Source organism: Cherax quadricarinatus, chromosome 16, assembly GCF_038502225.1.
Source record: "Cherax quadricarinatus isolate ZL_2023a chromosome 16, ASM3850222v1, whole genome shotgun sequence".
Lineage (NCBI taxonomy): Eukaryota > Metazoa > Arthropoda > Malacostraca > Decapoda > Parastacidae > Cherax > Cherax quadricarinatus.
The window spans coordinates 10,289,359-10,314,545 of record NC_091307.1 but is presented as its reverse complement, the minus strand read 5'-3'; the positions used below and the strand labels follow the sequence as shown (position 1 = coordinate 10,314,545).

Here is a 25,187-nt window from a genome sequence, read left to right as displayed (position 1 = left end):
ACCATGATTGCACTTGGTAAAATCAGTGCTCACTACTCGAACAATTGTGAACGGCAGGAACCATCTGCTCTAAGCTTACTATGCTGCCTTGGGTTGTGTATTTGTGATTCCATGTGATTGACGATATTGCTTTTTAGAACCCATTCAAAGATTTTGATATGTGACTTTAGCGCTGTTTTTTTTTTTTTTTTTTTTTTTTTTTTTTTTTTTTTTTTTTTTTTTTTTTTTTTTTTTTTTTTTTTTTTTTTTTTTTTTTTTTTTTTTTTTTTTTTTGCAATTCGTGTACTGCCTCCTTTGTGAAGTTGAGCAACATCGGTGGTTTTTAATGAGAGAGTGAAAGTTCTTTGTACAGTCTACAGAGTTGCATTTTTTTCTTGCTTTAAATAGTCTTAAATGATCAGCATAAATATTTCAAGTGCACTAAAGAGTTTCATCATTGACTTGACATCTCTGGATGTGATGGTTCTTGATATTCAGACACACGTGACTGATGCTTATACACAATATGACATAACATAAGAAAGAAGGAACACTGCAACAGGCCTACTGACCCATGCGGAGTAAGTCCATGTCCCCCCCGGATTAGCCCAATGAACCACCCAGTCTGATCATCTCCACTCAAGGAGATGATCAAACTGCACCAGACCCAGCAGCACAAGCTAGTCAGGTCCAACTCACACCCACCCACACCCACTCATGTATTTATCTAACCTATTTTTAAAACTACACAACGTTTTAGCCTCAATAACTGTACTCGGGAGTTTGTTCCACTCATCCACAACTCTATTACCAAACCAGTGCTTTCCTATATCCTTCCTGAATCTGAATTTTTCCAACTTGAAACCATGCCTCGCTGATGTCAGTGACATCCCTAGAACCATTAACAGATACATTAAAGGTGGATATGACGTCAAAGAAGAACACAGATATGTCAAGAGGGTCGTCACTGTCATATGGAAACAAAAGCGGTCACGACCTTTGTGTAGCCTTGGTGTTTCGTGTTTTATTCAGCAAAAACAGTGCTACAAGAATTTCTCATGTGTTGTTATTAAACGTCCACAAATCCTGGGTCTTGAGGTGAGACATTTATGTGACCTTGGCGTGTGGTTGTCTGGTTCATTATAACTGTCAGACGAACTAACACATCACTCTTTGTCTTACGTACGACACTATGAAGGTGCTATTGCAGTGTTGTGGGGGGAAATATTGTACATAATGAGGGCGCACGTGTGTGCTTGGTGTTCTGTTCGTGATGACCTGGTTGGTAGGTAAGACACATAGGCAACAGTAGGCAACTATTCCGGAACGTTTCGCCTACACAGTAGGCTTCTTCAGTCGAATACAGAAAGTAGGCAGGAACATTAGAGATGTGAAGACGATGTAATCAGTCCATCACCCTTAAAGTCGTAGATTTGAGGTTGTCAGTCCCTCAGCCCGGAGAAGTTAAGTTCCATAGTCAGGAACTATCTGAAGATCAAGCGACAGTGCGGAGACTGTCGGAAGGAGAGGTGCCTAACTATTGCCTATGTGTCTTACCTACCAACCTGTCGGTATTGTATACCATTTTGATATTCATCGTAATGACCTCTTCGTGACCTTTTCTCTTTATCTAATTGCCATTACAAAAGTTGAATAAAACAAGTTCAACTCGCCAAAACAAGTTTTACTAAAGGAAAACAACCTTTACTGAATTAAATCGTTTTACTCAATGAAAACAACCTTTACTTATTGAAAACCAGTTTTACTCAGTGAAAATAATTTTTACTTAAAACAAATTTTGCTCGTATTCAGTGTTTAGTTTGTCATATTTAAGTGTCCAGTTGTGCATACTCTCTCCTCTTGGATCCCTTTCCAGCTGCCAGTCTTTGAAATAAAGACCTCTAGTGACTCCACTATGTTTTCAGCTTCCGTTTGTTTGTTTGTACCTGGTCCTCACGTTTATGTCTGCTTGTACCTGGTCCTCACGTTTATGTCTGCTTGTACCTGGTCCTCACGTTTATGTCTGCTTGTACCTGGTCCTCACGTTTATGTCTGCTTGTACCTGGTCCTCACGTTTATGTCTGCTTGTACCTGGTCCTCACGTTTATGTCTGCTTGTACCTGGTCCTCACGTTTGTCTGCTTGTACCTGGTCCTCACGTTTATGTCTGCTTGTACCTGGTCCTCACGTTTATGTCTGCTTGTACCTGGTCCTCACGTTTATGTCTGCTTGTACCTGGTCCTCACGTTTATGTCTGCTTGTACCTGGTCCTCACGTTTATGTCTGCTTGTACCTGGTCCTCACGTTTATGTCTGCTTGTACCTGGTCCTCACGTTTGTCTGCTTGTACCTGGTCCTCACGTTTATGTCTGCTTGTACCTGGTCCTCACGTTTATGTCTGCTTCTACCTGGTCCTCACGTTTATGTCTGCTTCTACCTGGTCCTCACGTTTATGTCTGCTTGTACCTGGTCCTCACGTTTATGTCTGCTTGTACCTGGTCCTCACGTTTATGTCTGCTTGTACCTGGTCCTCACATTTATGTCTGCTTGTACCTGGTCCTCACGTTTATGTCTGCTTGTACCTGGTCCTCACGTTTATGTCTGCTTGTACCTGGTCTTCACGTTTGTCTGCTTGTACCTGGTCCTCACGTTTGTCTGCTTGTACCTGGTCCTCACGTTTATGTCTGCTTGTACCTGGTCCTCACGTTTGTCTGCCTGTACCTGGTCCTCACGTTTGTCTGCTTGTACCTGGTCCTCACGTTTGTCTGCTTGTACCTGGTCCTCACGTTTATGTCTGCTTGTACCTGGTCCTCACGTTTATGTCTGCTTGTACCTGGTCCTCACATTTATGTCTGCTTGTACCTGGTCCTCACGTTTGTCTGCTTGTACCTGGTCCTCACGTTTATGTCTGCTTGTACCTGGTCCTCACATTTATGTCTGCTTGTACCTGGTCCTCACATTTATGTCTGCTTGTACCTGGTCCTCACGTTTATGTCTGCTTGTACCTGGTCCTCACGTTTATGTCTGCTTGTACCTGGTCCTCACGTTTATGTCTGCTTGTACCTGGTCCTCACGTTTATGTCTGCTTGTACCTGGTCCTCACGTTTATGTCTGCTTGTACCTGGTCCTCACGTTTATGTCTGCTTGTACCTGGTCCTCACGTTTATGTCTGCTTGTACCTGGTCCTCACGTTTGTCTGCTTGTACCTGGTCCTCACGTTTATGTCTGCTTGTACCTGGTCCTCACGTTTATGTCTGCTTGTACCTGGTCCTCACGTTTATGTCTGCTTGTACCTGGCCCTCACGTTTGTCTGCTTGTACCTGGTCCTCACGTTTATGTCTGCTTGTACCTGGTCCTCACGTTTATGTCTGCTTGTACCTGGTCCTCACGTTTATGTCTGCTTGTACCTGGTCCTCACGTTTATGTCTCCTTGTACCTGGTCCTCACGTTTATGTCTCTTGGGTCCTCACGTTTATGTCTGCTTGTACCTGGTCCTCACGTTTGTCTGCTTGTACCTGGTCCTCACGTTTATGTCTGCTTGTACCTGGTCCTCACGTTTGTCTGCTTGTACCTGGCCCTCACGTTTGTCTGCTTGTACCTGGTCCTCACGTTTGTCTGCTTGTACCTGGTCCTCACGTTTATGTCTGCTTGTACCTGGTCCTCACGTTTATGTCTGCTTGTACCTGGTCCTCACGTTTGTCTGCTTGTACCTGGTCCTCACGTTTATGTCTGCTAGTACCTGGTCCTCACGTTTATGTCTGCTTGTACCTGGTCCTCACGTTTATGTCTGCTTGTACCTGGTCCTCACGTTTGTCTGCTTGTACCTGGTCCTCACGTTTATGTCTGCTTGTACCTGGTCCTCACGTTTGTCTGCTTGTACCTGGTCCTCACGTTTATGTCTGCTTGTACCTGGTCCTCACGTTTATGTCTGCTTGTACCTGGTCCTCACGTTTATGTCTGCTTGTACCTGGTCCTCACGTTTATGTCTGCTTGTACCTGGTCCTCACATTTATGTCTGCTTGTACCTGGTCCTCACGTTTATGTCTGCTTGTACCTGGTCCTCACGTTTATGTCTGCTTGTACCTGGTCCTCACGTTTATGTCTGCTTGTACCTGGTCCTCACGTTTGTCTGCTTGTACCTGGTCCTCACGTTTGTCTGCTTGTACCTGGTCCTCACGTTTATGTCTGCTTGTACCTGGTCCTCACGTTTATGTCTGCTTGTACCTGGTCCTCACGTTTGTCTGCTTGTACCTGGTCCTCACGTTTATGTCTGCTTGTACCTGGTCCTCACGTTTAAATCTGCTCCTGTCCTCTACCTACCAGCTGTTGATTCTGGGAGTTATCGATCCCGCGGTTCATTCCTAGACCAGGCCTGGTTGATGGGCTGATCAATCAGGCTGTTGGTGCTAGCAGCACACAACCCAGCTAATTAGGAACTTGCTAAGGGAACTTTTCACGTTTCCTTTTGAAAGGGATTGTTGGTAATTCTCCTTTCGCTTGAAGGGATTGTTTTCAAAAGATTTGAACCCTTTACTTTTATTGAATTATCTCTTAATGTACTTGTTTGTATCTCTGCTTTGCTTTGGTAGTATTTTTGCACTGTCTGCTAAGCCTTCCGCTCAGGTACGGAGTAATTTCAGCATGTAAATTTTGAACCCGTCTTCCCTATCGATTGCTTCTGCAGATTTGTCAAGTTTAGTTCCATTAGCTTTTCATCCAGCACTTCCACTCAACTCTTGGGCTAATATGGCTGCAAATATGCACCCCTTTAAGCTTCTGAACATGCATTGTTGCTACACATTCTAAGATGGACCCGGTGTGCATTGTATGCACGTTGAGCCCAGTCTGGCCTGGTCAACTAGGCTGTTGCTGTTGGCGGCAACAGCCAAGCCTGCCAACTATGATTTTATGACTGTCATAAAATCAGCAATTTGTGTTTGTGGGAGTCGAGTCATGATCTGCACCCCGCCTCTTAAGCCTCATCGCATGTCATTACTGGTATCTGGCCACTGGAGGCCCATTATACTAACTTTTAAAACTGTATGGGGGTAGCCACCCCCCCCCCCACCACTTTCACATACAGTTCATTCCACTTGCCTACAACTGAGACGTGTGTAGATTCTAGTAGTTAGTGTGTGGGTGAGGTAGTGTCCTCGGGAGAGGCATGTATCAGTGTTGACGGTTCTCAGTATCATGTGTTAAGTGTGCTAATGGTTCCATGTGGAAACTGTTTTCTCGTATTGTATCAATAAAAAGAAACTTGAGAGGGATTGCACACACTTTCAGTAAACTTACAGGTTCCTGCTTCGATTATAGTAAGTTTATCTGTTGTCTGTAAGGCCACTTGTAAGGCAGTGGCTTAATGTTTGGCTTAGCTCAAAGAACCCTGGTTAGGTTTCTTAAGGAAGGATTATATTATTATTATTTATATTTAATCCTTCAAGAGGAGGGGGGAGGTTACTTGATGCTGGTGAAAGACACGAGTCAAGGAGTTTGATATCTTGTCTATATTGTATACCATTATTGTAATGATTATGGGATGTCTGAAACCACCTTCACTTGATCTGTAAAAAAACTTGAAGCCCCAGTTGTCTGGCTTTGTTAATGACTGATAGCACAGGAGCCCAGCCATGAAACTTGCCTAAACGATGTACAGTAATTACGTGGTCGAATATAGGTCTAATTTTGGACGACTAACTGAACCTCGTCCGTGTTGGTCCAATAATCGTCCATCTCTGAAGTTGCATAATCCCATGAGTAAAAGTATTTCCATGAATGAGAATGATGTCTCGACTTTTCTTTGGCACATGTAGAGGTTGATCTGGAACACAATGTGCTTTACCAAAACCATAGTGAATACTTGTACTGTTTTTAAATTCTAGTGGTAGTGCAGTGAGTGATTGTATTTTCACCTTGTTTCCATCCTCACATGTTTCAGGTCTTACCACTGTACGGGTGGCTGAAATAGAGAAAAAAGTACAAAATGACAGTAAACTTGAAATAAAATGACAGTGAATGTGAATAAACTTGAAATAGGGGTCACAGACAAACTGGGAGAGAAACCTTTAAAAAAAATAAAATTTAAAACTCTTAAGAATTAAATGCCTGCCGTTAAACCATATAAAACCAAAAAGGTAAAAAGATTTTTTTTTTTTTTTTTGCAAGTAGCTCTTCTGACTGTCTCTCCTGTTATGTTATATCCAAGATGAAGTTATGGTTTATAACTCCTCCATACACAGCATCTATGTATGATTCTGATTCCACCTTAGTATCACTCAGCTTGAACTACCTCCTTGTGAAAGCTGTGTACTCATCTGGAAAGATATAATTTATATGCTCTCTTTCAGCATGCATTTGTTACCTCGCTGTTACCATGTATAGTTTCACTATCAAAAGTATCAGCCCAAATATGTGATAAATTAACCAAAATATTCAATAGATTTGTTTTGAGACTTCATTTACAAAATATCAGGTAGTCAGGACCAAATTGACTTTACTATTTCTTCACTATCAGCTTATCAATTTGCTATCTGTAGTGATCTGCTTATCTCATACTGACATAGCATGGTTACCCATATGTCTGATATACTATGTCGTTTCAAGAATTTTCTGTACTTTTCTAGTAATCGCCCCTACAGTCCTTACAGGCTTTATTTTGTCCCACACAATTTACACAAATTTTGTCTTTTTTTTCGAAATTCATTTATATCAGCACTAAATATCATTATTATTATTATTATTATAATCAAGGGGAAGCGCTAAACCCGGAGGATTATACAGCGCCTGGGGGGGGGATGTGGAAGGCATTCAGGCTTAATTCGGGGAACTGGAGCACAGATCCAATTCCCTAAATCAAGAGCCCCTCACCAACATCAAGGAACCTTCCTTGAGGGGAGCACTAAATATCAGTAGTTATCTTCGTGAAATTTTTCATGAGGATACCTGCATGGTGGTGGGTAATATGGAAACTTGGTTGCAAAACGCACCCTCTTCCCTGCAATATACAGACCAACAAATGGACACCTCAGCTTGCCTGGGAGGAAGCTTATGTGACTGGCCCCTTGATGATGAGATAAATGTGATGTAATGTCACACAGTTCACGCACCGTGATAAAAATGAACATATTCAGAGTTAGCATATACGTGAAGCCCATACAGACTTCATGAACTGCAAAATTCAGTCTCCAGCTTATATTTCGTGTAGTTATTTTTTTTATCTGTATCTGTGGTAGCCATAATTTAGGTAGCGTAACTTTAGGCTAGATGATATACAATACAAAACAATACGTAAATGTCATTAGTTGGCAAAAAAGGTAATATATAATTTTTTTTTCAGCCTCCAGGTGCTGGTAAAACCTATCTGGTGAAACAGATGAGCAATGTGTGTGAGATGCCATTATATGGTGTTCACACTAATCAAGTCAAAGGAGCATCATCAGTCAGAAAGCTCTTTGAACAAGCCAGAGACAACTACCCTTCACTGGTGTTTATGGATGATGTTGATGCCATATTCTCCAATCATGACGAGGAGCCCACCTGTTCAGCTGTAATCCAGTCTATTCGCGATGAGCTCTTCATACAGCTAGGGCCTCGTAAGCTGAAAATTATAGATCCAAAATCAACAAAAAATCCAACAGAGGCCACCGTAGAAGTTCGAAGTGGAGTGAACGGTACTGGAGGGTCAGTAGGGAGTCGTGCTTCCAGCCGAGCTTCTACACTTTCTAGACCACCACCCTCGGCTCCACCTGAAGATGATGATGTGTTAGATGACGACTCTCAGTATCCTGACAATAATGGTATAATTGTTGTGGCAGCCACCAGTGCCCCATGGCTTCTATACAAGGTATGGTAATCAACCTTTGTGTTTACATTAAGTAACATTCTTGTTTTATTTGACATTAAATATTCATTAATCTCTACAGTAGCTTACAGAACCTGGTTTTCTTGCTTTCCAGTTTTTGTATACATTATATAATATGTTGTCAGAGATGTGAGGTGGGTGGCAATTGATTTCCTTGAGGCATTTACCTTTGTGAAGGTTAAGCTGATTGGGTGGTAATATTTCTGATAAATTTTTTTAATTTATCTTAAAGTTTTGGTTGACACTTGCAGATTTCTAGCCTTAGCACTCTTAGGGATAGTAGATCACGACAAAATTATAGTCATTTAACAAATGCACCAGTGGAATTATCGATTACAAAACTAAGTGCACAGCTATATTTGGTAAAATAGGGTCATGTATATTAAATATCCTAACGAATAGATCACAGATATTGGTAGGTTGCAAATGAAAATATGATTTTCTGAGTACTTGTATAGTAAAAAGCTTAGTACCGCAAGAAACGTTCTTGGCATCTTTACACTTTCTTAAACTAGTCCCAAATCTGCACACAGAAATCACTCCCTACGAAAGTAAAAGACTGGGCAGGCGATGCAAAATGCCCCCAATTAAAAGTAGGGGCGCCATTGATACACTAAGGGAAAACACCGTAAGTGTCCGGGGCCCAAGACTGTTCAGCAGCCTCCCATCAAGCATTGGCTGCCTTCAAGAGAGAGCTGGACAGATACCTAAAGTCAGTGCCAGATCAGCCGGGCTGTGGCTCGTACGTTGGACTGCGTGCGGCCAGCAGTAACAGCCTGGTTGATCAGGCCCTGATCCACTGGGAGGCCTGGTCATGGACTGGGCTGCGGGGGCGTTGATCCCCGGAATAACCTCCAGGTAAAACTGTCAAAGACTACAACAATGGCATTATCACAACTGCATGGAAAATGATAGGATAGGTAACAGTTGTTCTTTCTCAAGGCTGGACTATTGCTGTACACTAACATCCCCTTTTAAGATAGGCACACCATGTGAATGTACAGAAAACCTTCACTGCAGGTATAAATTCGGTTAATTGCTTAATTACTAGGAACATCTGAAGTCCCACGACCTGTACTACTTTTCCCTCCAGGGAGGTGCCTTGATGTTGGTGAGGAGCTCTTAATGCAAGGAACTTGATTTATCATCCCTTTCCTTGAATAACATGTGAATGCCTCCCATTTAACTAGTGATATATAAACCCTGTGAGTTTAGCTCTTTCCCCTGATTAAAATAAATAAGTGTACCTTTTGGAATGCAGGTGCAAAAGATGCAGCATAATTTACACCTGGAAAATCGATGAGGGATTTGTCCTGAATCTATATACATAACTCATTCCCTGAGAAAGTAAGATGCTCAGCAGATAATGCAAAATACTCCGAGTTCAGGGTGGGGGCGCTGTGGGGTGCATTGAAAGATAACACGATAAGTGTAAGGACCCCGAGACTTTTCAACACCCTTCCTTCATACATTAGAGGGATTTCCAACAGACCTCTGACTGCCCCTCAAGAGGGAACTTACCATGATTTACATCATAAGTTACACCTGGAAAATAATGGAAGCACTGGTCCTGAACCTACAAGTGCACTTGGCAGATGGTGCAACATACCTCCAATAAAAAGCATAGACACACCGAGTATACTAAGAGGGAGCTTGATAAGTGTCAAGATATCCTCATTGTTTCAACGCCTTCCCTTCATGCACATGGGAAGTTGCCAACAAACCTCTGACTGTCTTCAATAGGGAATTTGATAAGATCCTCAGTATGCATGCAGCCATCAGCAACAGCCTAGTCAATTATGCCAGCAACCAGGAAACCTGACTGGACCGCAGGAGCAGTGACCCCAGAAAGTGGTCTGTGGTACTCATAGGTAAGAGGTCTTGTGCATTCAAAGATTCATGTGTCACATCAGGCACGAGTGACATGCCTGACACTAATTGGTGTATAATTTAATGTGTAATTGCCTGTTTAACTTTGTGGAGAGAAAGGGTGAGCTGTATCTTTGATCTTGCCTTTGAACTTTCAGTTGAATGACGTGATTGAAGAACACTTGTATGGAGTACTCTTCCACTTTGTCATTGTTTAGCTAATTCTTATGTCTTCTCTGGTTGCTGTTCTGTTATCCTGTTATTGGTGTTCAGGATTGATATGTACACTATCTTAGAAGCTGATAACATATCCTTAAGTCCCTGATTGGCTTTCTTTTTAATTTAGCTTTTGTTATTCAAAATATAACCAACTATTTATATTTTATATTACTGATTGTTACTTCTAAAATTATTAAACATTAAGCTTAATTATTAATAAATTGTGAAAGAATTAGATGTACAAATAATAGTTAATTTTTTATATATGTAATCTTTAGAGCCTAAAACCATTCTATTAATGTCTATTGCTCATCAGTCTATTAGGCAAATTAAAGTTTTCACTAGCTCATTAGTTGAATACAATAGAATCCTTTAGAAATTGCATACTATGTTCCAGTACTTAGAGCCTAAGTGTATTTAATGCATAACTGAAATTGAATAAGATGTTTCTCGTGCAGGATCATGAGCTTCTGAGCAGATTCCGTGGTGTGTACCTGGTTGGTCTACCTGACAAACAGACACGCTATAATTTGCTCAAGTCTCTCTTTCAAGATGTCCACCATAACCTCACAGATAAAGACATCATGGTGGTGGCTGACAAGACAGAGGGGTACATACATTTTATTTTTTACTCTTTTGTTATTTAATTTCCATTTTAAATTTAAAAGATATCAACCTTGCACATATTTTTGTTATATGATAGATATCTGTACAGTAGAGGTACACTATGTATATTTAAGCTGCTGTTAGTATGTATGGTATTTTTATTATATTGTAATTATGTACTTGTATGTAGCTGATTGTGCATACAGGGGTAAAGGTAGGTTCATTGTGTTCTGTCTTCAGTATTTATCATATAAAATAATTGTTTGATGAGTCCAGTGGGTGTAGTGCTTGCTTACTCCATTGTTCTGCCTATTGATAATCATCTTTTACTTTGCTGAAACTAGCATAAAGGGCTCAGCCTGAACTCCTTGGGAATCAAGCGAGAAAGTGCATTATAATTTACATGTGGAAGTCCAAAAGGGACTGGTCCCAAATCTCAGCATATAAATAATTCTCCATGAAAGAGGCTTGGCAGACAGTGCAAAAATACCCTCATTAAAAAGTACAGGTGCCATGAGTACACCAAGGCATGACACAATAATTGTAAAAGGCCCAAGCATTTCAACGGTCTCTCATCATACATAAGGGGAATTACCAGCGGACTCCTAGCTATCTTCAAGAGGGAACCTGATAGGTTCTTAAGTCAGTTCCTCATTAGCCAGGCTGTGGTTTGTACATTCAACTGCTTGTGCCCAACAGTAACAGCCTGGTTGATCAGGGTTTAATCCAATTGGATGCCTGGATTGGGTCATAGGGGCATTGACACCTGAAAACATCCTTTAGGTATTCTTCAGGTATATTCTCTGGAATACATATGAGAGAGATTGTATAATGTATCACATGAAAAAAAAAAGACCCCTGCCTAATCTGCACATCAAGATAACAGTTTACTTAGTGAAAGATATGGTAGGAGTTGTGATATAGCATTGCTGGCTCATACCCATGCTGTTTTAATAGAAAGCATTTCAGTCCTAAGAAAACTTTTTTTTCTCGTAGTCACTTCAGGTGTCCAACGCTGCTTACTGATAATGATAAGGAAGATAACAGCAGAAGAGGGTCAAAAAAATGTTGGATGTAATTATTGGTAGCTATTTTGGTCCCCTATTTAAGATAATGTATATTTGAAAAGAAAAAGTGTTGGAAAATAGTGATTTTGATAAGGTATAATTTTCTGTCTGGCTTAGAAGTTGACATATAGGCAAATTTTTAATACAGTAAGTAAAATTTCATGAAGCTACATTGTGCTTTTATGAAATATGGAATAGTACAATACATTATGTACTGTAAGAACATAAGAAAGAAGGGACACTGCAGCAGGCCTACTGGCCCATGCGGGGCAGGTCCATGTCAACCCCCGGCTTAGACCAATGGCCCACCCAGTCAGGTCACCTCCACTTTATTTATTTATTTAGTTATTTATTTAGTAATTTTAGCATACATACAGAGGTACAAAAAATTACAGGTAAGAGCAGCATGCCAAAGCCACTTATATGCATAGCATTACGGGCTGGCTTATAATTAACTTAAGATTAACTAAGCAATGATGAAATCAGTGATAAAACATTATTGTAAACAGATAACTATAAAGCACAAATGAGTATTACAAAGACAGGTCATATGGTTGCATGCATTGCTGTACATTCAGTCGAATGGAGTATTCTGTTAGGTAGTGTATTTAAAAAAATAACAAAGTTAGATTGAGTCCTAGGTTTAACATTTGTGTGATATAATTGTGAGTAACATATAGGATATACAATTTATAAGGTTCAGTTATTCAGTATTTATTTGGTTTTGAGTGAGTAAGTGATCTTTGAGAAGAGACTTGAATTTATAAACAGGTAGTGTTTCTTTTATATTTACAAGTAATGAATTCCAGATTTTAGGGCCTTTTATGTGCATTGAGTTTTTGCATAGCGTGAGATGGACACGAGGAACATTAAAGGGTGATCTGTGCCTTGTGTTATGGTCATGTGTTCTGTTGAGGTTGGCAAGGAGATGTTTGAGGGGAGGGTTAATATCAGAGTTAAGTGTTCTATGTATGTAATAGGTGCAGTAATAAGTATGGATGTTTTGTATGGTGAGTAGGTTGAGTGTTTTGAATATTGGAGTGTGCTGCCTGTAGTGAGAATTTGTTATCATTCTAACTGCAGCCTTTTGTTGGGTAATTAGTGGTCTGAGATGGTGAATTGTTGTTGAGCCCCATGCACAAATTCCATAGGTGAGATAGGGGTAAATAAGAGAGTGATAAAGGGCCAGGAGGGCTGACTGTGGAACATAGTACCGTATCTTCGATAGTATGCCTACAGTCTTGGAAATTTTCTTAGAAATTTGTTGTATATGTGTATGAAATTTGAGTCTATTATCAAGGTGGATTCCTAAGAATTTTCCCTCTGTTAGCTTTGTGATAGGTGATCTGTTTATCGTTATGTTAAGAGGTACATCTGTAGCTCTGTTACCAAACTGAATGAAGTAGGTTTTGTCAATGTTTAGTGTAAGTTTGTTAGTCCTCATCCAGGTAGATATTTTCTGTAATTCGGTGTTTACAGTATTGGCTAGCGTGTCATCTGCAAAAAGTGTGGGTTTGAGTAATTGCGAAGCATTTGGTAGGTCATTTATGTATAGGAGAAAGAGAAGAGGGCCAAGGACACTTCCCTGTGGGACACCAACTGTAATTGGTTGAGCGGAAGAGCTTGCCCCATTTGCGTACACATGTTGGCTTCTGTTGCTGAGGTATGATTTGAGGTAGTTGAGGGAGTGCCCTCTAATACCATAGTGTGACAATTTTACGTGGAGCAAGTCATGGTCAACTGTATCAAAAGCTTTACGTAAGTCAATGAAGATCCCCAGTGGGACTTCTTTTTTCTCTATTGCAGTGTATATATGTTCTAGCATGTGTATAATAGCATCATTAGTATTTTTATTAGGCCTGAATCCAAATTGGCAGGGGTTGAGAATGTTTTGGGAGATGAGGTAGGAGTAGATTCGTTTATGAATTAATTTTTCGAAGATTTTTAAGAGAGGGTGTAAATTGGATATTGGCCTATAGTTATTCAACTCTGTTTGGTCTCCTCCTTTATGGATCGGGGTGACCCTTGCTATTTTGAGAGCTGTAGGGAAGGTGGAGGATTCAATGGATTTGTTAAAGAGTGTTGCAATGATTGGTGATAGTACTTGTGACACTTTTTTGTATATAAAGGGTGGTAAGGTATTTAAATCTCCTGCCTTGTTTTTTAGTGTGTTGATGATAAGGGAGACTTCGTATGGGTTAGTCGGAGCTAGGAACAGTGTGTTCGGGTAGTTGCCAGTGAGGTAGTCATTTGGTGGGGTATCTGAGCTTGGGATTTTATTGGCAAGGTTTTGTCCTATAGTGGAGAAGAAATCATTGAGTCTGTTTGCTGTTTCTGTTGGTGGGAGTTGGGGGTTCATCTGATTTTGCTAATTTTATTTCGCTATTTCGTGATATCTGTTTTGTTCCCCAACTCTCACCCACCCACACCCACTCATGTATTTATTTATTCTTTTGCAGTATGAGAGTATATAGTGTGCTGTGAGAAATGTGTGTGTAATTATCATCAGTGTATGGGATAAATTACATTTGTATCACTACTGATCAATTGAAATCTGTGTTAACAGAAGTATTCTTTGTCTTGACCATTTTCATTAGGAAATTCATATCTAAGTACGTACACAGTACTGTTATATGTAGTTTTCTAGCTGCAGAGTTTGAAAGATGGTATGGTAGGTCAGGTGCTCATGTTCATCTCTGACCCTCATTTCCAGAAAAGCTTTTACATCTCTTCCTGGTGGATGCCTCAACTACATCTAAAGCACTCTATTCTTTAGAAATTAAACTTAATTCAGTCACACTGAACCAAATTATATTAAATTTGTTACCCAAAATTTCCAAAATATAAATCATCGGTCAATTTGATATCCATAATTAGGGAAGAGAGAATGTACGTGAAAAGGTTTGAATGAATGAGGGAATGTTCTATCCATATACAGTACAGTATAAGGAATCTTATTTGAATCCTAGAACATTGGTAGACAGCAAATATACAGGAGTTTACTACTGTTATGCCATAAGCAAGAAATGGAAGCCTATTAAACATTTTGTGCCCTGGCAAGATTACTTTTTTGCTTTTATCATGAACATGAAAGAAAGAAATCTTACAAACTTGTATTTAATATTTAGTATGTACTTATATCTACTTTCACTTAATAATTTCTTTCCATTTATGGAGCCTAAAAAATGTTGTATTATACATCATATTAAGCTTTGTTATTTACCAATAGTGTTTGAAAAGATTTATAGTCTTGCAGTACGTATTCATTAAATCCAGTTATGTACTTGTAAAATAATGTTTATTAAGTTATAGAAACACACTGAATAATTTTAATGATACTATATATTATATACTGATCTAAACAAATTTTAAATGCAGTATACGTATAACACATTTTTTTATTGTTTTATCAGGTTCACACCAGCTGACTTGATGGTTGTAGTGAAAACACTTACATACAGGCAGTTTTCCTTCCTGCTGTCTATGGCCTCAGCACACACAGGATCAGTTGGATCTTCCAGTGATGTTGGCTCCACAGGTTCACAAACACCACTGTCTTCAGAACTGTCTGAAGTGAGTTTTTTTTTTTGTTGTTGTTGTAGAGGCTACTGTATTGTTAAATACACATGTATAGGTGATAAATTGATTAAGGTATCCTTAATGAATCCTGAAAGAATTTTCACGAAAGAGGTATTCTTTATATGAAATAGAGATAGTTTTTAGTTCTTTCGTATTTGTATGCTTAGACCCACAAATTGAAAGGATGTGAGAATATGGGATTGACTAATGTGTTGATAGTTTATCTTGTTTTTACCTTTTTCATGCTTTCTAGTTTTCCATTTAATCATTCACAGGTAACTATTAAAAGCTTTCCTAGAATCTAAATATATACAGTCACCCCTTACATTTCTTTCTTGAACAGTTTTTGGGATTGTTATAATAGTTTAAATAAATGTGATATGTTGTGTATCTTTATATGTATATGCTTCTAAACTGTTGTATTCTGAGCACCTCTGCAAAAACAGTGATAATGTATGAGTGTGGTGAAAGTGTTGAATGATGATGAAAGTACGTATTTTCTTTTTGGGGATTTTCTTTCGTTTTTGGGTCACCCTGCCTCGGTGGGAGACGGCCGACTTGTTGAAAAAAAAAAAATGTGATATGCAGTACAAGAATACAGTGTAGGTACAATACATTTATATAAATTTTTGTGTTATCTTAAATCTTGCCAGAAACACTGAACATTATTTGAATTATGCCAACACTGTAATGCTAATTAGAAATTTAGTCATTTGCTGGTTATCAGGAATTTACTATCCAAGTAATTTATCCACTTTTCTCTAATATCAGTATCTTTACTTGTCAGCAAAATAGGCCTATAGTTTAAAGGGTTGAAATTGGTTGGAATTGGACTCAAAGTAGTGAAAATATTCAATTTTTGCCCATTTTCCTGAGGATGGGTAAGATCACCCTACATCTCCCGGTCTGTTTTATAGGTTTTTAATAGGCGTGTTTCAATTATTGGGTTGCCATTAATCATGACTTGGTTATATTTTATTACATTATAAATAAGATAAATCTTCAATTTTTTGTGATTATAAATTCAAAATGGAAGACAAATGTAATATAGGAGAGGCCTGGGAGCATAATTAATGGGGAGGTGCTGAACTCACTTGGGTCATATAACAATTTGGGAAGAATGAGTGATGATCTGCTTTGATATGAAAAAGATAAGGGTAGCTCCAGTTCTCTGGGTTAAGAGGTATTCAGCATGTAGGTAGCCTTAAATAAGTTGTTGTATCCTTATGAGGATGCCTGATAAAAAGGTGAGCAGGAGTGGCAGGAAAGGGAGTGAGAGAGAATGAAGGACTTAAAGATTTTATAAAAAAATTCACAAGGATACTTTCCTCAGATGTCCTAATATTATTGAACACAGGGCCAATGCAAGAATTTCTATAATGGGGGCTTTGGGGGGGGGGGGCTATCTGGTTGGAAGGAAAGGCTTGGAAGCTTATCATAAAGCAGCGTTATTATTATTACTATTTTTGTTTGGTGGGGGCTTAGGGAATTTTGGGGGCTTCAGCCTCCAAGTTCCCCTTGGTGCTACCACTAATTGAAAACAGTATCAAGTTTATGTATGTTGTTTGCAGACAGCATCTGAATCTGACCTTGATGGCCTCCCAGAATCTGAAGGGCACCTGAAGCGAGGTGTTGCTGCAGTGAAAGGAGGAAAAGCAGCAGCAGCATCAGCAGCAGCAGCAAATGCTGCTAGTGGGGCTGTTCCAAAGAAGGACATTAAACAGGCCACTAATGGGACAAAGAAAGTTGCAGCATCAGCAGCAAGCGTCGCTGCTCTTGGTAATGAGTGGGATTCTGATTCAGATGTCGATGAACCACGAGTTAATCCCGAGAGTCAGAGAGACGAGGTAATTGCTGACTGTTTTTTTAGTTAATGCTTGTGCCAATAATTCTTTTACCCATGGCTCTTAAGCTTTCAGATACTACATAAAGTCACTGGAAGAACATACAGTTCAGATGACATGATTATGATACAAGTGTATACAGTGTATACAAGAGCAGACTATGACATAAATGGGACTGTTGCATTACTTGTTATCCTATTTTATTCTGGCTGTTGTGCTAAAGTATTAAACTGGTCAGATAGATAAGTACAGAAATGCAAATAACACAAAGATAAGAAAGCATTACCAATAGTGGATGTGTTTAGATCACAATGTGAAATAAACCATGGCAGAGTGGTAGCAATGATTCACCTTCACAACACATAAGATAAAAAAGATTGATGTTCATGTCTTAGACATACAAATACAACACTCCTGATCCCATCACTTACCTAGGAATCCTGTCTTGGTAAACTAAACAGCTTGACTACACAATGGAGAAAAACATTCATAGCAGCTCGCTGCATCCCAGGCCAGGCCAACTCCACAATCACTTCAGCAGACTGCAGTGTTGAAACATAGTAGTAACATTAAATTTATGAATCACTTCCTTATTGCCTCAGTACTACTTTATACAAGCCAAAATGTGGCTTTTAAAGCAAGGCTGGGTAACACAACTTGATACCGCCATAAAACCATCTAGAGACACCTGCAAGATCTCCCACACACCCCTCGCCTCATCAAAACAAAAAAACAATCACTGTGCCCATTGCAGTAATGACAATAACAAAAAACATTTATTCACATTGATTACTGTTATCAATTCAAGATATATTCATGCATAATGTATATTATTTCAGTGTTTAGTTAGGTATAAACAATTAAGACTAGCTACAGTTAAATTTATCAGGTTTAAATGATTGCTATTCCTTACATCATACTCTCCTATACCTTTTACACTGATGTCCTAAGTGTTTCTTGTGCTAACATAATATTAAAATACAATACAATTCCTAATTGTAATCACATGCTTAATAAAAATACATGTATACATAATTTTAAACAAAATAAATATACCACTACAGTACTGAATAAGCAAGGTAGTGATGTTGCTAGCTACATCAACAGCTGATTACTCCATGAAAGGGCATAGATTGAGGATGAACACAGAGATGTTGGGAAAGTATAATATTTATTCAGTGTAAAGGCAAGTGGAATTAGCTGAATGTAGAATGTGAACACAAACTCCATACATGGGTACAAAAGTAAATGTGATATATAAGACGATAGCAAACTACTCACTCAATTTGAAGATTAAAGGTATCAGGAAGTTTAAACTGCAAAAACATTAAACAAATTTTAAGATCATGCAGCAATTTAAAAGAATTGTTAAAAGCCCAGGCTTTCCTTTAATGTACTGCATATTCAGATTTCCATTAAGTAATTTTGACAGTTCTGTTGCAAAAATATAAGCATTCCCCATTTTTCTGTCATGCATCATGGAGATTATTCTTCTTTCTTTCTTTCAACACACTGGCCGTATCCCACTGAGGCAGGGTGGCCCAAAATAAAAAATGAAAGTTTCTCCTTTTACATTTAGTAATATATACAGGAGAAGAGGTTACTAGCCCCTTGCTCCCGGCATTTTAGTCGCCTCTTACAACACGCATGGCTTACAGAGGAAGAATTCTGTTCCATTTCCCCATGGAGGTAAGAGGAAATAAACAAGCATATATACACACACCCAGAGGGGTGTGTGTATATATGCTTGTACATGTATGTGAAGTGTGACCTAAGTGTAAGTAGAAGTAGCAAGATGTACTTGAAATCTTGCATGTGTATGAGACAGAATAAAAAGACACCAGCAATCCTACCATCGTGTAAAACAATTACAGGCTTCCATTTTACACTCACTTGGCAGGGTGGTAGTACCTCCCTGAGCGGTTGCTGTCTACCAACCTACTACCTAGAAGATTATTCTTATAAATATTTAAAAAAAAATTGTCTTAATCTTTACTGAATATGAATTGGTAAATAAAGTTGGCAATCCTTTCACAAACAGGCATAGATAATGAGTGGAACAAGTCTTAATGTGTATAATGTATCATCCTCATTGCAAGTTTTTAACATGATTTTTATGTTTTATTATACTTGTCTCATTGCTCATAATTCAAGATTTCAGATTAGCCAATTGCTTTATATTATTATTATTTTTATAAAGAATGTTGTTTAATTAAATAGTCACTATCTGTAAGCTAGAATGTGTGTGTTCTGGTGATAATGACACTGTAGAATGTGTGTGTTCTGGTGATAATGACACTGTGCAGTAGAGTACAGAAAAAAATAAGTTTACTGTATGTATATCATAGTAGGTGGGTTACTCTTTCTAGCACACATGTGTGAGCATGTTAGATAAGAGTGAGTGAAGGCAAGTAGTTTTTATGACTTGCTGTCGGAGTGTGAGCAAGGTAACATTTATAAAGGGATTCATGGAAACTAATTAGCCAGACTTGAAGAGGTACAGGGTGTACACCCTGAAGGATGGGTGGAGATATTGCAGTATAGAGGAGTATCTGAGCTAAAATGTCGGCATATCCCTGGCAAGATAGTGATAGGGCGAGTGATAGCGAAAGTGTTTCTTCTCTTTCGGGTCGCCCTGCACCCTACTTCAGTGGGAGATTGCCATTGTGTTGAACAAAAATTAAGTTTAATTTCTTTTTATTTTAATTTAGCAGCAGCAAAAGAAGAATAATCTGGAGAATGCCAGATTACCAACCCGTGTATTGGAGAATTCATTGGTGTTGTCAAAACCAAGTGAAGAAATTACTCCTGTCAAAAGTTTGAGGGATCAAATATGTGTGCCTTCTCCAGATTCTGCAATTGGTCTTTCAAAGAGTAGCGAAGAGATCGCCAACCCAAAAAACACAAGATTGGATGAGCTAAATGTAGCACCTCGAACACCTTCTGAGAGCAGTAGTAGTGGGGTGACCTCTTCTGGCTGTGATAGTAGTGATAGCAGTGCAATAGTAGAGGATGGAGTGCGAGAAACAGACAGACATCCACCTACCAGCAGTGACAGTGAAACTGATGTAGATGAAGCTGTGAATACAAATACTGAAAACAGAGAAGAAAGGACTACTGAGAATTCTTTAAAACCTTCAAGTGAGACAGCTGCTTATGTGGTCAGTACAGTGATAGCAAAAGAGAATGTTAAGTGTGATGGTGCTCATGTTGAAATTAGGGATAGTGATGAAATTGCAGAAAATGAAAAAAGTGGCAATGATGAACGGGTTGGCACTCCAGTAGAGTTTGAACTGTATTATACTGAGCCTCCAGAGCCCATGCGTGATGATAACTGTGCCATTGACAGTGACAGTGACAATGATGTTTCAGAAACTCCACGATCAAGGGGAGGGCGTCGGGTTGCTTTTTCAGGTATGTCTACAATGGAGCCACTGTCAGTGGATGTGGGTGACAACTGTGGGCCACCCAATGTATCACTGGATGATCTACCGCCCAATATAACACTTGCACCTTCAAACTTACCCGAACCCATGCTGGTTGATGATCATCACCAGGAAGCAGCACCCAATGCTATTCTTCTCAGTTTGCTTTCTCGGCCGTCTCCTTCACGGTCAGACCGGCGTGACCACTGCCTTGATGATCCCTCTGATATAACCTCATTTTTGCATCCGGACCCTGACCTTGATGTAAATAAAACATCTACTCCTGTTGAGCCAATGGGACCCATGTCTCCCAGTCCAAACCTGACACCAACCCATACACCTACGCCCAGTGAAGGATCAAGCCATAATGGAACTGTTGGTAGCTCAGGGAGTGGCACCCATGCCTCAGCAGGCTCAACAAGCAGTGAGGTAATAATTTTTTAATTTTGTCATATAGTATTATGATTATTTTTTAGCTCAACATCTGTTTTTATTATATTAATGTGTTAAACTTATAGGGGGTTATACAGTGCCTAGGGATTAGGAGGTAATCAGGTTTGATCCATACAGTAGTATGGAATTGACCAATCTTTTGAGGTAACCAAATATATGAACAGGAGTCTACCAAGTCTGCATAAGCTCTCTTATATGTTGTGATGAGTGTCAAGATGTGGGTCATATGTAGCAATAGCCTTGCACATCATGTGGGCACCAGGGAAGAACTGACCCTTAGCCAGGCTTAATACGAGATTGAAACGAATTCAAGAAATCTTTATCAAAAGTAAGACTATATGAAATTTCTTGAAAAAGTAATATCCAGTTGCATGTAGTTAGTAAATACTTAGAATTGCTAATGTAATAGTTAATGTGTCAACATTAATGAGGTTAAAGCAATATTTGAAAAGTTGGCCTTGTAAACTGCAGATCAGCCCAAATCTGAATAATTGTTTTATGGTCATAGAATTTTGTGGTACAGTACTGTATTTGCAGGGACCTCTAGGACCTTAACCTTAATGAATATGGGGGCATATGTATAATTAACTTCCGAATAAGAGTACATTACTCACGAAATCGTAATGACACGATTGCAAACAAACCATACCACGGGCAGGATTTGAACCCGCGGTCAGAGAGTACATTGCCAGTAGTGTGAGCAAAGTAACATTTATGAAGGGATTCAGGGAAACCAGTTAGCTGGACTTTGGTCCTGGAGATGGGAAGTACAGTGTCTGCACTCTGAAGGAGAGGTGTTGATATGTTGCAGTATTTTAACTGTACTGTAGGCATGCCTCTGGCAAGAGAGTGATTGATTTTGAAAGTGTTTCTTCTTTTTTGGGTCACCCTGCCTTGGTGGGAAATGGCCGGTGTGTTAATAAAAAAAAAAAAGGGGGAAGAAAATGTATGATGCTGTGAGATTCTTTATCAATTAAGGATTGTTCAGTGTCACTCATGGACACCTGCTTGCTAGTACAGCCTCTCCTCACTTAGCGACATACTCATTTACTGATGCCTCAGACTTATGATGGGCTCTCTGACCAGTATTCATACCTAAATAATGTACAGTGGAACCCCGGTTTTCGTCTTTAATCCATTCCAGGAGGTCGGCCAAAAACCGATTTGTACGAAAACTGAAGTAATATTTCCCATAAGAAATAATGTAAATCCAATTAATCCATTCCAGACACCCAAAAATATTAACAAAAAATACATTTTATAGAGAATAACTATAATTTTACATACAGAAAACAGTGAGAAATAAATATAAATGACTAATAAAATGGATAAATGAACATATAACATCACTTTTACCTTTATTGAAGACTCTCGTTGGGGCATGGAAGACGGTGAGGAGGGGAGAGGGAAGAGAGGTTATTGTTTGGAAGGTTAATCCCCCTCCATAAGGACTTCAAGTATCAAAGCCCTATCTGGGGTTACTTCCCTTCTTTGTCTTTTACTGGCACTAGGACCAGCTTGAAAGTCACTGGACCCCTGTCACACAGAAAATCTGTTCAGAGAGACCGGTTTCTGGCATCTCTTTATGATTTGCCTAAAATGGGACACAGCATTGTCATTGAATGTGTTGCTGACACAGCTTGCAACAGCTTTGTTAAGGTGATATTTCGTCACAAAACTTTGCACCTCACTCCACTTTGCACAAATGTCCTTAATCACTGAAAAAGGCACATTCTCTCCTCTCTCTTCCTCCTCCTCTGAAGCAATTTCCTCAGCTAAGGTCTGTTGCTGTTTCAGATGAAGGTCTTGCAGCTCTTCAGTGGTTAGCTCTTTCCTGTGGTCATCCACTAACTCTTCCACATCCTGGCCATTTACTTCCAACCCCATGGACTTCCCCAAAGACACAATAGATTTCACAACAGGCTTAGGGTTGTCAGGGACAGGCTCAAACCCTTCAAAATCCTTTTGGAGGACACATTCTGGCCACAGAATGTCACAAGCACAAAAAACTCTGGATTATTATGAAATGTTTCGGATGAACACGTGGAGTAATGCTCACTGAACGAGAAACAAAGGCAGACTGAGTTGCAAACATATGAGCAGCCACGTCCTGCAGGCAGGCGGACGTATCTGGTATGGACGATTTCTGAGCGGATGTATGAAAACGGAAAATTTAGCTGAAAAAAAAGTGGTTGAAAACTGAATTGTACAATAACCAGATCGAACGAAAACCGGGGTTTCACTGTATATTAGAGCTGATTTCCTCTATTCTGACTCAAGAAATCGTAATGACACGATTGCAAATAAACCATACCCCCGGCCGGGATTGAACCCGCGGTCATAGTCTCAAAACTCCAGCCCGTCGCGTTAGCCACTAGACCAGCTAGCCACAATAAGATTCATCCAACTAGGTATATTTCTACACCATAGGAAAGTTAGCACAGGCACCTCTGTGACCTATGGTGTAGAAATATACCTAGTTGGATGAATCTTATTGTGGCTAGCTGGTCTAGTGGCTAATGCGACGGGCTGGAGTTTTGAGACTCTATGACCGCGGGTTCAATCCCGGCCGGGGGTATGGTTTCCTCTATTCTGTTTATTCCAATATACACTACTGTATAACCATTTAAAAATACAGTGGAACCTTGGTTTATGAATGCCCTACCATGCGAATTTTTCAAGATATGAATAGTCATTTGATTGATTTTTTGCTTCTGGATATGAATGAAATTTCAGGATGCGAACTTCCCCCTCAACGGAGGTTCCTTGGTGAGGGTTTTTTTATCAAGGGAATTGGAAATTAATAATAATAATTATTATTATTATTATTAATAATATCTACTAATAATAATAATACACTGCAGCAGGCCTGTTGGCCCATACTAGGTAGGTCCTTCACAATCCATCCCACTAACAGAATATTTGCCCAACTCAATTTTCAATGCTACCCAAGCAACAAGCTTTGATAATTCTATTTACTCATGTGCAGGTCCCACTCACATTCAACCCCTCTCACTCGTGTAATTATCCAACACAAATTAGAAACTACCCAAGGTTTCAGGCCCATACTAGGCAGGTCCTTCACAGATCCAACCCACTAACAGAATAAACGTACCTAAGCAATAAGCATTGACAATTCTATTTACTCATCTTGACTGTGTGCTAATGGAGGTACAGGAAGCTGACATCGAAGAAATGCTGAACACTGACAATAATGCACCTGTTTTGCATTCCTTGAGTGATGGTGAAATTAGATGAATTGTGATATATAAATAAGCAGTAGAGTTGAAAGTAGCATCATACTGAAGAATTTGTCGTGCCTCCTAAGAGCAGGAATTCTGCTGGAACGGATTAATGTCATTTCAGTTAATTTAAATGAGGAAAATTGACTCGGCATACAAACAAATCGGGATACGAACGAGGTCGTGGAATGGATTAAATTCGTAAGCCGAGGTTCCACTGTATACCAGAAATGTTATAAATGGTGCAGAAGTGACATTAAAACAGTATCAAAGATGGTCGACACAAACCCACTACCATTATAGTATGCTCCTCACTTATTGATGAATTCGTTTAACGACGTGGTCTCAGGAATGGAACTCTGTTGTTAAGTGAGGAGAGGCTGTAATCACTTCCCTTCTCTCTGCACCTTGTGGTATGCCACTAAGGTGACCCAATTTTAACTGCCAACATTATCATGCTTTTTGATTATGGAATTGTTTACTTAACCCTTAAATGGTCGAAACGTATATATACGTTTTTTCAACATCTGAAAGTATGTAAAACAATGTAGATCTTCTTTTTTGTTTTACATTTGAAAACGTGTAAAAAAACTTTTATCTACATTTTTTTTTTTATATTTGAAAATGTGTAAAAAAAAGTAGATCTACTTTTGTAGCACTACGAATTTGAACGTCTATCTGTTTGGACCATTTAAGGGTTAATTATACTCTGTTGACAGGAATATTACTTTACATTAACCCTTTCAGGGTCGAGAGGCCCTCTCCTAAACTTGTTCTCAGGGTCGAAAATTTTTCCAAAAAAAAAATTTTTTTTTTCTTATGAAAAGATAGAGAATCTTTTCCCAATCATAATGACACCAAAAGTATGAAATGTGATGGAAAACTTATGGAATTATGCTCTTGCGAAGTTAGCGGTCTCGACGATGTTTATGCATTGGCGATTTCGCCGACTTTGAGCCCTATTTTCGGCCAATTCCAGTGGACTAGTCTACAAAAATAATAACTATTTTGCTAGAATTCCATTTTTTCTATCGAATGAGTACAA

The 25,187-nt window shown here is 39.3% G+C and overlaps 1 protein-coding gene across 3 annotated transcripts in view; it reads left to right on the top strand.

The window, feature by feature from the left end:
• The window catches only part of LOC128688865 (uncharacterized), a 368,838-nt gene that overhangs the window by 324,398 nt on the left and 19,253 nt on the right, over window positions 1-25,187 (top strand). For 2 of the 3 annotated variants that reach the window (XM_070085400.1, XM_053776878.2), the window contains exons 3-7: window positions 7,314-7,820; window positions 10,385-10,536; window positions 15,013-15,172; window positions 16,750-17,025; window positions 19,734-20,876. In XM_070085400.1, coding sequence (XP_069941501.1) covers window positions 7,314-7,820; window positions 10,385-10,536; window positions 15,013-15,172; window positions 16,750-17,025; window positions 19,734-20,876 — 2,238 coding nt within the window. The remainder of the gene's footprint in view (window positions 1-7,313; window positions 7,821-10,384; window positions 10,537-15,012; window positions 15,173-16,749; window positions 17,026-19,733; window positions 20,877-25,187) is intronic. The other variant, XM_070085401.1, reaches the window with a different exon arrangement.